The 12,432-nt window shown below is 52.5% G+C and overlaps 1 protein-coding gene across 1 annotated transcript; it reads left to right on the top strand.

The window, feature by feature from the left end:
- Window positions 1-1,959: 1,959 nt before the first annotated feature.
- CACFD1 (calcium channel flower domain containing 1) lies at window positions 1,960-12,046 on the top strand. Its single transcript, XM_010206762.2, has 5 exons — window positions 1,960-2,140; window positions 6,410-6,482; window positions 6,741-6,866; window positions 7,463-7,570; window positions 7,996-12,046. Exons 1-5 carry the CDS (start codon window positions 2,017-2,019, stop codon window positions 8,087-8,089), a joined length of 525 nt encoding a protein of 174 aa, XP_010205064.2. The 5' UTR covers window positions 1,960-2,016; the 3' UTR covers window positions 8,090-12,046.
- The last annotated feature ends 386 nt before the right edge of the window (window positions 12,047-12,432 follow it).

Genomic DNA, 12,432 nt, shown 5'->3' with positions numbered 1-12,432 from the left:
TACTTGTTTTCTATGAGAAAATAAAATAATCCTGTCTCTTAATGACACATTTGGTGCCAAGACATTTACTCAGATAAGAACAGTAACTGAGCTGTTGTATCTTCATCTCACAGGAACTGGGCAAGGAGAGATTGTTGAGACTGAATGACACAGGAAGAGGTATTTTAGAGCAGTGACAAATACTCACTTGAGTTTGATTTAAATTTTTTAGGTTGTTTCTATTTAATATCTTGAACATTGGACTGTGCTTTGGTCCAAATCTGTCATCCTCCTCAAAATCACAATATACAGTTCACAAAGTCTTTTCCACACCTGGAGCCTGGACACATCTGCCCTTGCTCATCCCACTGGATACAAGAAATGGTTTTGCCTGGGCAGTTGGAACTCTGCTTCTGCATTCATTCCGTTGGATTCTCTGATATCTTTCTACAACTGCAAAATCTTATTTTCTTCTGTCTTCTAATAGTTGTTTTTTGCTGGCTAAGCTGGGAGTTTTTTGCTTGCCAGCCTCCAGATTTACGGTCCGTTCCTGGAAGTGATAGAAAGTAGATTCCTGAAGTGAGATCCTTGAGGAACTGGATCTGTCAGGCATCCCGCTGCAGTGCGTGGGTGATGCAGGCGCTGGGCCTTCATTTCCTGTCTGACAGGAGATGTTAATGAAAAGACATCCTTTCCTTAAGCCGTTTTTGTAACCTTTTAGCAGATGGGTTCTGTCTTCCCACTCTGCTCTGGATCCCAAGTCTCATTGCTATTTATTGTTCCAGATCAACTATGTAGAGTCCCTGGTCTGCAGAGATGGGCTGACTGTAAACTCCATGTTACATTGCAAAAATTGGAGATGTTTTCTCTATAATTTAAGAGAACTGAGGCTGTTTACCTTGTACCATTTCTTTGGATACCAAGAGGTTGCCAAAAGGGCAGGTATTGAGAGGATGAGGCCAGTCTTTTCTCTGTAGTGTCCAGTGACAGGACAAGGGGTAAAGGGCACAAGCTGGAACAGAGGAGGTTCCACTGGAACAGGAGGAAAAACTTCTTTACGGTTCAGGTGAGGGAGCCCTGGCTCAGGCTGCCCAGGGAGGGTGTGGAGGCTCCTTCTTGCGAGGTTTCCAAACCCTCCTGTACATGTTCCAGTGCCCCCTGATTGAGGGGAACCTGCTTTAGCAGGGGACTGGGCTGGATGAGCTCTAGAAGCCCAACTATTCTGTGATTTGGTGATCTCTGACTTGCAAAGCCCTGCTACGTAACCTTGGAGGGGGCCCCAGCCTGACCTTGGCCTCCCACACTGGGGTCAGCCTCCTGGGCCTGACCTCTGCTGCACAGCCCAGGGTGGTCACCCGCCTGCCCCTCGGGGTTGGGCTGGGGAGGGCAGCGGATCACCCTGGGCTGGGCGAGGTCAGGCCAAACCCAGCCTGGGTGAGGTTGGGCAGCCGACCAGGGCAGGGTGTGTGAGAGCCCGGCCTGGCCTCCTGGGCTGTGCTTCCCATCTTTCTCAAGAGCTGATTTTTGTAGCACAGTTTAATGTTCGTGTGAAAAGTCCCGTTTTTCTCTCCCCTGGGCACACGCCGTTGTCCTGACTAACAGCACCCAGATGTCAGCCAGGGGAAGCGGGACGCAGCGGCCCTGTGCAGCCCAGACCCGGCCCGCAGTGCCCGCCTGCTCGGCTGCTTATGAATATGTAGAGCACGGGCTCTGCCCACCAGCCTTTGAATGAGTGACATCAAAGCCCTGCCTGCGGAGGAGGGGACCCACAATGCAATACGCAGGCAGACGTGGAGGCAGCTCCCAGGGCCGCTGGCATCGCTGCCGCAGGCTGAGACCCTCCATTGTCAGCCCTGGGGGGGCTGCAGGGGGCCGGGCCCTGCATGGGGCAGGGCCGGGTTTAGGGGCTGTCTCCTGGGCTGGCTGGTGGGGGTGGGAGGGTATCACCAGGGGACGGGGAGGGGGGGGATCCAGCGCTGTCGGGGCTCGGGTGGGGAGCAGGGTGCAGCCCCCTGACCCCCCAGCAGCTGGGGTGCGATGAGCTCTCAGGATGAGCAGTTCCAAGCAGCAGCCCCCGAGCCAGCGGCTGCCTCGGCAGATGATGGCATGACCTGGTGGTACAGGTGGCTCTGCAGGATTGCCGGGGTCATCGGGGGCCTGTGTAAGTATCCCCTTCCCTTGCAGCCAGAGGATCCCCCCGGCACCGCTGTGCATGCCACCGTGTGCCCCCAGGGTCCTGCCCACCCCTCCTCAGGGGCACGTTGGTGTGGGGGTGGGGTGTGCCACGAATCATTCGGCTTTGCGTCTGCTCTACAAGTTGGTTTGCTGTGTTTTGGGCAGAAGGAAGAGTCGTGGACGTGCCTGAAATCGCGTGGTTTTAGCTGGCACACGAGGAACGTGCTTTGTGCTCGCTGAACCTGCTGAATGTTGGCACCTGGGAGAAGGGTGATGGGGGATCTGCAGATCCTCGAGTCTCTTAGTGGGTACAGGACTCCCTGGAAGTGACGGGAGCAGCCAGCGAGCCCCTGGTCCCGTGGGAGGGCTGTGGGCAGATAAACGAGATGGTAAACTAGCACTCAGGGTGCTCAGCAGAGTCAGGCTCAGGGCCTGAAGAGGGGCCACAGGCTTTGGTTTGTCCTGTTTCACCATCAGCTGTTTGTTCCTGCAATTTCTTTTCTCCACCCTGAATGCTGGAGCATGTTTGCTGTTACTCCTGTTGCTGAGGGGCCTGCTGGTGCTTTTCTTGAAGGCAAATAATGGACTTGGTTTGTATTGTGTGTTTTTAAGGGGTTTAGTCTTGGACACAGAGAAGAAGGGAATCAGCAGACAGCAAAGTGAGTTGTCTGTGCTCTGAATTACTTGCTGCTGAAAAACATTTTCTCAGGGAAACAGTCTTTGCAACTTTGCCAGCAATCAGCCTGTCCTGTAGTGCTGTTTTGGTACGTTCTGTTGAGGGATTAACAGCTCTTAAAGCAGGAGGGACTGTTAGGACCGCTTTGTCTGCTCTCCTGCAGAGCACAGGAAGGAGAATTTCTTCTGCTTTGGGTCCACAAGTTCTAGTAAAACAAGAGTGTTTCTCAGCCAGTGCAGTCAGCCCTGATTCACTCCCCTGTCTGTAGTATTTTGTCTGATCCCCCTCTATCCCTGTCCCCTTCCCATGCCCACCTCGTGCTTCAGGACTTCAAGCCTGTGATGTTTTTGCAGCCAACCTTGTAGCCTGTAGTATCATTGGGCAGGCTTGTTACAGCCCTTTTTGGCTAGGCTGATAAAACATGCTGATCTCGCTGGTTTCTGTCTTGCATGCTGAAACTGTGGAGGTGTGAAAAGTTTTGGTAGGTCTGCTCTCACAGGGCAGAACCAACTGGCCTCACCACGCTCTGCGTGAGGCCCCTGCGCTGCTGGTCCCAGCAGATGGCCGAGAGACCAGCTGGGACTTGTCTTCAGTGCAGGTCCCAGGTGGGAGTTCAGTGTTTCCCCTGGGCTGGGGCTGTAGCCTCAGTGCTTTTATGTGGCTTTGGCCCATGCAGAGCTCAGAGGGATGTGGATGGAGGGTGAAGAGCTGGAGAGGATGGCTGATGGGTGGCATTGCCCACCTCATGCTAGAGCAGCTCATGAGTGAGTCTTTGAAGATGTATTTTTCTCTGTCCTCATGTTTAAAAGCAGTTGAATTATAGTTGGGTTATTTTCCCAACCTTTTGTTCACAGCTCTGAGATCTCATGACTTGTTTTTAAAGGAAAGACAAGAGTTTTATGTATTTGGATGAGTCTGGGAGAAGCTTTTGGAAGAAGAGCCAGGCTCCTAGCAGGAGTGCTGGTGATCTGGGGAGTCAGACAGCTTGTGCTGTAGCCCTGATGGTCTCCTCTTCATGTGGTTCATCAGACAGAGGAGGCAGCAGCGTGAGACACAGAATCCTCTTAGGAGGAGGGAAATGAGGGAGTGTGGAAAGAGGCAACTCTGCAATGCCTTGTGCCTTCTTCAGAATGCTCCTTGTTCAGCATCACCTCGTGGAAGGTGGACAGTTCAGAAAAGGGGAGACTAATAAAACAGCGAGGGTGGAGTTTGCTGCTGTTTTCAGAGCTTGCTATGAAAGAGGAGAACTTATTTATAAGGATTTTGAGCAACTGCATTGTGGTTCTGCTACAGGGCTGGATTATTTCTTACAGAAGGAAAGATTCCCAGTAGAAAGGAAGAGAAAGCTTGCTAGTGGAGTTGAGACTGGCAGACTGTCTGCCACAATGCAAGCACCTGCAGCTCACAACTTGCTTAAGCAAGAAAAGTCCAGGGGCCAGAGGAGGAACAAGACAAACAAGGTTCAGGATGTGTTTCTGGCTCCTGCACAGGCTGGCTTGGTGACCTTGGCCAAGTCCCTTCTCTCCCTTGTGTTCCTGTTTGTAAAAAGATGAGGAGAGTCTGTGGCTTTTGTAAGATCCTCTAGGAGCAAAAACAGGCTCGTGTTGAGGACACTGGCCAGCTGCTTGAAATGAATAGAGCTTTTGTAGGGAGTGGTGTTCTTCCCCTCACCCCCCCTCCTTTTAGCTCCCAGTTATTTGTGCTTCCTCAGGGATTCAGGATGGGACAGCAGTTAAACAAATGGCAGAGCTGTGTGTCTTCCATAGCTGACGTGCCATTGGGCTTTATCTGCATTTTAAACCTACTGCAAGGCCTCTGTTTGTCAAAAAGAAGTCACTGAGTTGGCAGCTCTGTCCCTTTTTGGCTACTGAGGCAGGAGCTGATCCCCTCCTGGCAGGATAAGGGTGTGCCAGGCTGCTGTGGGCTGTGCTGCTCTGCAAAGGAGACTGAAGGTCACCGAATCGTTATCTTTATGGCTGTTGGCAGATGCCACCCTGTGCAGTGTTCCCTCTGTGATAAACCTTTGACTCCTTTCCTGCTCACTGGTGCTTGTGCTGACGTAGGGGCTTGCTCAGCTCAGGCTTTGCTGGGTCATTAGTCCATTGGCAACCAGGGTGGTTGCTTAGCTGAGACTCCTGCAAGGGCACTTAGTGCTCAAGGGTTGTTTTGGGGTGTTTGAGGACAAAAGCAAACCAGAACCATAATTAAGCAACTCCTGGTTGGCTAGACTGAAAAAAAGAGTAAGGCCAAAGAGCTGCATGGAAAATAACAATCAGCCTCCCCAGGTTTTGTTCTGTGGTGGAGACCAGTTGGGTCCAGGACAATAGTCCTAGGAAGCCTTTAAGAATAACTTTGGTTGTTTCCTGCAGAGCAGGGAGTCACCTGCTTGTGGGATGACCTGAGATTGGTCCTGTCATAGGCCTGCAGCTCTGTTTCCCAGTCCAATAAATGAGGATGACTGTTTTTAAGGGAACTTGAAGGATTCAGCAGTGAGTGCTTAAAAGAAACCTTGCAAACATGTGCCAGGCTTTTGAAGGTCAGGAGTGCTCAGAGCAGCTCTGCTCCGGGATCCCCTCAGCAGAACACGAGCAGGCATCTGAAATGCCCAAACTCAGGCTGGTCTCATTCTCAGAGACAGACTCTGCTGCCATTAATAATCCCCAAGGCAGCCTTCAAGGGCTGTATCATTTTAGCTGGAGTTTAGCTGAGCTGTGGCCTCAGCTGTGTCTCTCTGCCTTCCCTGCCTGGGCTCAGGTTCCCAGGTGAGCAGCAGCAGCCCGTTGATATCAGCAGAGGAAAAGGGACGGATCAAGTGCCAGGAATGCTCTGCAAGTTTAATGAGGCAGGAAGGAGACACATGCAGCCTCAGCCTGGATGCTGCTGCCTGGTTTCTCTCCTTGCATTACAGAATCAGGAGTGCTGGGGCTATTTTGGGCTCTGCTTTATCCACTTCCATTATATTAGTGGAGACCCAAACTTGGTTCTTCTCTGCCCATCTCTAGTGCAGAACCAGCACTGTGTGGCTGAGACCAGGTTCACTTCTGCTTTATTTATGGTTTGCACATGTGCCTTGGTGCTGCAAGTCATGATTTTGGTGAACTTTCCCTATGCTGCTTGGAGATGGGTGTCTGCTGGGACATCCAGGGACAAAGCAGTTACTCACATAAGTGACTCCATGTGAGAGCAAACACTTGTACACCAACCAAACAGCAGTGCAAGTGTCCTGCTGAGACACCAAATGTTCAGAGCAAAAGGATACCTGACCAGAGGAGCTGGGAAGGAACCCTCTGCCTTGCACCCTGGGCTCTTGTTTGGGCCATCAGACCTTTCCACCCCCTCCTACTGTGCTGATCTGTACGGGCTGCTCTGCAGTGCCTAGAGGTGCTGGCCGAGGCAAGAGCTCATCGAGGCAGCCTTTGCTCTGCAAAACAGCCCAAAATACAAGAGAGCAAAATCCCACTGGTGTGGCTGCAGGGTTCTGTTGCAGGGCAGAGCTGGGAGGAGAAGCCAGCCCTGTCTGTTTACCATGGGTGTACTGGGTTGGTCTTCACGGTCACTGAAAGCCTCTTTGCTTTCCAGCCTGTGCCTTTGCTGGTCTCTGGAACTGTGTCACCATCAACCCCCTGAACATTGCAGCCGGCGTATGGATGATGTGAGCAAGAATTGCTTTTCTTTTCTCTGCTGGGAGGGAGGTTGGGTTAATTAGACACCACTGAGCAAGGGGCAGAGCTGCTATTTCCCCCTTCCTGGGTAAACACCGGGATACCCTTATCCAAAACACGTTTGGGTGAGCCGGGTTTGGGAATTGCCGTGTTTGGCCATGGGAGTGGTTGGTGTCTGGGGACCAGGGGGCACTGCCAACCCTCTGAGCCACGTGGGCAGGATTAACTGTGGTTTGCTCTGTCTGGAGGCTCAACGCCTTCGTGCTGTTCCTGTGCGAAGCCCCGTTCTGCTGCCAGTTCATCGAGTTTGCCAACGCCGTCTCCGCGAGGGCTGACAAGCTGCGGCCCTGGCAGAAAGCTGCGTTCTACTGCGGGTGAGGGAGCTGGGGCAGCCCGGGATCCGCCTGCCTGGGCCTGGGGAGGGCGAGTGCTGGGCTGCCCAGCTCAGGAGAGGCAGGGAGCTGCTGGACAGAGGCCAGTGCAGGGCTGCCAAGATGCTGAGGGGATGGAACGTGTGTGGTGAGGAGAGGCTGTGGGACCTGGGGCTGCTCAGCCTGGAGGAGGCTGAGAGGGGATCTCATCAAGACTTAGAAGTACCTAAAGGGTGGGTGTCAGGAGGATGGGGCCAGTCTTTGTTCTGTAGTGCCCAGTGACAGCACAAGGGGTAATGGATATAAGCTGGAACACAAACAGTTCCACTGAAACACAGGAAGAAGCTCCTTTGGTGCTGAGCTGAGGGAGCCCTGGCCCAGGCTGCCCAGGGAGGGTGTGGAGGCTCCTATCAGGAGGTTTCCGAACCCACCTGGACACGTTCCTGTGCCCCCTGAGCCAGGGGAACCTGCTTTAGCAGGGGGTTGGGCTGGGTGAGCTCTGCAGGGCCCTTCCAGCCCCCACCATGCTGGGGTTCTGGGATTTTATGACATCCTTGGGGAGCAGAGCCTGGCTCTGAGGGCTGTCCTCTCTCCTCCAGGATGGCTGTGATCCCCGTCATGCTCAGCCTGACACTGACCACGCTCTTTGGAAACGCCATTGCCTTTGGCACCGGGGTGCTGTACGGCCTGTCAGCGCTCGGCAAAAAGTGAGAGACGTCTGTGTGCTGTGGAGGGAAGGGGAAGGTGGAAACTCCAGCTCTCACCCCGCTCTGCCTTCCTGAGGCCATGCTTTCAGGTGTAAATGCTGCTGGAGAACATCTCCCTGCCATCATCTCAGCCCTGGGAGGGAAGATCCTAGGGTTTGCTGAGGCTCTGAGCTTTCCCTTGGGAGCTCAGTCGAGGTTGTCTTGTGTGTCCCAGCCCTCCTTCTGCAGCCGCTGATGGATGAGCCCACGTTGTGGGCAGTGGGCGGTTTTGGTGGGATTGGGAGGGGGCCAGTAAGCCAAGTCTCATTTCACTCCTGGCATCCCTTGGGCCTGGGCCCCCATCAGTAGACCTCTCTGCCAGGTGCTGTATCCACCATGGTGGGCACCCAGAGCTCTGATCCCCGCACTGTCCCTTCTCTCTGCAGGGGAGATGCCATTTCCTATGCCCGGATCCACCAGCAGCAGAAGCAAATGGATGAAGAGAAGCTCACGGGGGCCCTGGAGGGACAGGCTCTCTGAAGCACACCAGCTCAGGGTAACGTCTCCTGGACACTGAGACGGTGAAGATACAGAAATCCACTCAGCCCTTCCCTCTGCCCACTCCCCTCTCCGTTGCACCATGATTTCCCTGGACACTGCAGCAACTGGAAATCTCAGGGGCTGGGGCAGGCTGTGTCCCCTTCTCACACCAGCAGCCAGGCCTCAGAACATTGGCTCCTCTCTCCTCCTTAACCAAATCTCTCACAGTCCCTCTGTTTTTTATTTTCTTTCTTTTTCCTTTGCTGCAGAGGTGCTGGCTCTGTGAGTGCTGCTTCACAAGCCTGAACAGGTAGCCTTTCTTTGGAGTGACACCTAATAACAAGCTGGGCATGCAATGCTCCTTTGGGAACAGCTCTTGGGATGGGGTAAGGAGGGACAGGGCTGATGTGCCAGCTCCTGTGCAGGTGTCAGGGGAGTCAGGGAGCTGCTGGCCTCACACCTGGGGGTAACCTGCCATTGCATGTTACTTGTTTTTTGTGACACTCTCCGGTGTGGCCCTTCCCAGGTGTAATACACTAATCCAGGGTTTAGCAATACATGGTGCTGCTTAAGCTTGGTCTTCCTCCATTAAGTATGTTTTAATATGGGTGCAGTTAGGCCAGGCATCAGAGGCATGGCTGCACCTGAAAGCACTTCTAGCAAAAACCCCTCATAAAGAAACAACCATCTCTGCAGAGGAGCTGCCAGAGGTGCTGGGGCAGATCCTGGTACTGACAAAGCACAGCCCTCTCTTCCTCTGGATGCAGCTGCAGGCAGTTACTGCAATTTACTTGAATTATAACTTACTTTGTCTTAATAAGGGTACTTTTCTTAAGCTTTGCTCTTTTACTGGGGAAGAAGGGAAGTGAGGTTTGCTTTGCTTCAGCTGAAAAGGGGTGCTATTGCTTGAGCCAAGCAGGGCTTTTTTGCTGTTGTGAGGGTTACTGATGTGCAAGAGCATCCTTCTCTGATGAGCCCAGGACTCTGTTATCTCTCACTCCCTGCATCTGCACCCATCACCATGTCTGGTACAGCCTCTCCCTTTGGGCTCATGTTCTTTCTGCATCAGTCACAGGCTGGTTTGTTTGGGAAGGTGGCATCTCCTTCCTTTGCAAACACAGAGGAGTCTGCACCGTTTCAGTGTGAAAAGCTGCGGTGTCTTGCTTCTTTATTCCAGACTCCATTAGTGGGTTTTGCATTATGATTTCTGTTTACTTTTTATCATGCAGAACAAAACTGCTGCTAAGTCCAGATCCCCCTCTTCTCGTCACAGTTCCTTCTGGGGGCTTTAATTTATTGGATTTCACATGATTGCTTTTTATTTTGATTAGGAAAAAGGGGAATAATTTATTTCTAGTTATTTAACTGTTTGGATGTGTCTCATTTTCTCTGGACATAGGAGAAAGGAGTGCTCTGTTTGCTGTCCTCAAAGGATGGCCACATTTCACTGGGGGGGTCTCTCTGAACACAGGGAGAGCCCAGGGCTGCTGTTACTGGGATACCATAAAGTCCTGTTTCAGCTTTCAGAATGTTTTCCATACTTTTGGAAAGTGTATTGTCATTTGACCCCTTTGTCTTCTTCTGGGCCACTGGCTCGAATGTTTTCCCCATCTTCTGGGAGAGAAAAGAGGAAAACTGTATCTGTGCAGCTGAAATTGCTGGGCTGGAGGTTTGTTTGGAGGCAGGTAGCAGCTGCAGTGAGCAGTGGCAGTGGGGACTGCAGCCAACACATCGTGGTCCCCTTTGAATCACTGGGGTAGCAGAGGGGTTGCACTGAGGGTTGGGAGTGCTGCTGGAGGCTGGGTGCTGCCTGTCTGAAGGGTTTGCCTGCCAGCTGCTCTCTGGTTCCTGAGCAGTGTCATGTCTATGATTCTATGGTTCCTCTATGTCTGGTGTGTGTTTGTGTTAGCTGAGTGGCAGCAGCATCCCTGGCAGAGCCTGGGATGGAGCTGCTGCTGGAGGAGGGGCTGGCTATGGGCATAGCCTGTGCTGGGCAACAGGAACACAGCAGTCCCTGGAGATCAGGGGGCTAAGCTGCCTGCTAATGTTAGTGAGTGTTTCTTCCTTGGAGTCCAGGGAGGTGTGAGGATTTACACCAGCCAGGAACACAGCTTGGGTTTGTTTGCCCACGCAGGCTCTTGCAGCTGGATGCTGGGAGGCTGCTTTGTGCTAAGCCCCTTTTCCCTCAGGCCTCTGATCTGTGACTGCTCTGACACCAGCTTGTCTGGGAGGCAGAATAGGCACTGCCAGCCAAAATGCAGCTTGTTTCAATAAAGGCTGTGCCATTTCACAGCCCCCAGCTCTGGGCTGGTCCCTGTTGCTGTATGCAGTCATGGGCCATTGGCCTTCCCTCTGTGCAGGGGGCATGCTGCCTGCAGCAAAGGGGGGCTGCAGGAGGAATACACTGCAGCTCCTGGGGTGCCTGAGTGGAAATTGCCTCTCTGTTCTCCGAGCCAGCAGTGTCCCTGGGTAGTACCTTCACTGGCTGGTTCAAGTGCAGAGTCCTGCCCAACAAACAGGACAGCTGCTTTGATTTCAGGGGGTGTGGGGAGTCAAGTAGTGTTTAGTAGAGGAATGTTGCAGACTGATGCACGTAGCTACGAGCATGTCTTTGGTAGTGGCTGCTTTGCTCTGTGAGTAGTTCCACAGTAGCTTTAGTGACAGGAGGCAAAGAGCAAAGCAGAAGTGAGTAACAGTGACAGCTGATCTATGGTGAGCCACAGATCTGGTGGGACCCTGTAGTCCCTGGGGCTGTGGGGCTGTTGCAGGCAGGTGCTGCTCCGGGTCACCTGGAGGGGTCCTTGGTGTGGATGAGTCCTCTCTGCTCCCATGTCACCAGTGGCAGAAGTCCCTTGGACACCAGCACTACTGTTATACTCTGTTTAGTGGCAGCTGGGTCTGGCACCAGGGCCAAGGCAAGCAAACAACCTGCAGCAGCTCTGTCACCGTTAGCAGGGTGCAAAGCTCAGCTCTGAGCTCAATGATTTTGTTGAAATCAGGCCTCAGGGACTCTTCTGTAAGAGCTGAGCTGGAGCCTTTGGCCACAGTGCTTAAGGACACAGGGTGTGTTTAGGGTCTCTGTGTCTGCTGCAAGAGGAGGTGTCTCAGATCTGTGGTCCAAGAGTGCTGACTCCTACAGATGGATGTCTGGAGTGGGAGCTCTTGGGAATTTCAGCTGTCTGTGATGCAGCTGAAAACTCAGCCAGATGCTGCCATCATTGCAATGGCTTGCTGACAGCACCCATGGCTTTTAAGAGTTGTAGTGACAGTGGATGGTGTCACCACTGTGTGAGCAAGAGGCTGTTTTTGTGCACCTAGAAAGGACCTTTAGAGTAGTAGTGTCACAGTAGTTAATATGCCCATTCACAGTGCATGGTGGTTATTGATAGTGTTTAGGGGCACCAGCAGGGTGCTTGGAGCTGTGTAAAGATAAATGAAGCTAAAAGCTTTGCTCTGGAGATTTTGCAGACTCAGCCCAGTCCCTGCTCTGTATGGCTAATCCACAGGGTCTCTGTGGAAAAGGTTCTGCTTGCCAAGTCTTGGAAAGGCCTGTTGGGAGGCACTGGGACAGAAGTTGTGAGGACTCAAGAGCAGGTGATGCATCGATGGCAGTGAGTTGTTGACACCAAATGTGGAAAGACACCCGAGTACTGGCAGCACAGGTGCACTTAGCAAAGGACTGTTACACCATTCCCCACGTGAGCTGTGCCCTTCCAACCCCTGTGCATGTATGCAGTGTGCAACTTTGCCACATTCCATTCAGTCATGAAGCTGACAGCACTTCTGCATATTAGCTCCACTGTCCCTTGGGGCTGTGTGTTGGGTGTGAAGAGAAGAGCAGAAGCTCCCTTTCTGCTGCGTACCCAAACCTCACCACTCTGGGTGGGAGCTGGTTCTGTAACACCAATTGATTCTCTGTGTGTGGAGTGAATAAAAAGACTATTCTACCTCTGGAAAGAGCCACTGTGATTTCTCAGAGTCTAAATGTTGTAGCAAAAAAAAAAACCCTTCAGACTTTCTGTGTTAAAGGAGGGAGGTCACTCAGAAAATACTTCTCCAGTGAGGTTCTCATAGGACCTGAAGAGTCCAACCTCATTTCCTATGTGGGCATTTCCTCCTTGGGCTGAGCCCTGGGAACCTCAATTCATCTTTGTCATTTTTTCCTCAGGAAAAAAAAACCCAAAACCATCCAGTGTCTTCAGGGAAGGGTTTCACTGGAGTGAAGATATCAAGACCTGGTCCATAGCCATGTGAGAAAGAGAATGCTCTAGCACAGGGCTGCCAGAGATCCTGATCTGCAGAAGGTCAGTGGAAACCAGAGGCTCCTGAGACCTCTTGTAATC

The sequence above is a fragment of the Colius striatus genome, chromosome 19, assembly GCF_028858725.1.
Source record: "Colius striatus isolate bColStr4 chromosome 19, bColStr4.1.hap1, whole genome shotgun sequence".
Taxonomy (NCBI): domain Eukaryota; kingdom Metazoa; phylum Chordata; class Aves; order Coliiformes; family Coliidae; genus Colius; species Colius striatus.
Note: the sequence above shows the minus strand (reverse complement) of the source record. Positions and strands in the feature narration are given on the sequence as shown.

What these genes read in the sequence shown, in the direction of transcription:
- CACFD1 (XM_010206762.2), top strand. Translation starts at nt 2,017, where the DNA reads ATGAGCTCTCAGGATGAGCAGTTCCAAGCAGCAGCCCCCGAGCCAGCG. An exon ending in CGGGGTCATCGGGGGCCTGT is followed by an intron (nt 2,141 to 6,409) that starts GTAAGTATCCCC and finishes TTTGCTTTCCAG; the next exon opens with CCTGTGCCTTTGCTGGTCTC. An exon ending in AAAGCTGCGTTCTACTGCGG is followed by an intron (nt 6,867 to 7,462) that starts GTGAGGGAGCTG and finishes TCTCTCCTCCAG; the next exon opens with GATGGCTGTGATCCCCGTCA.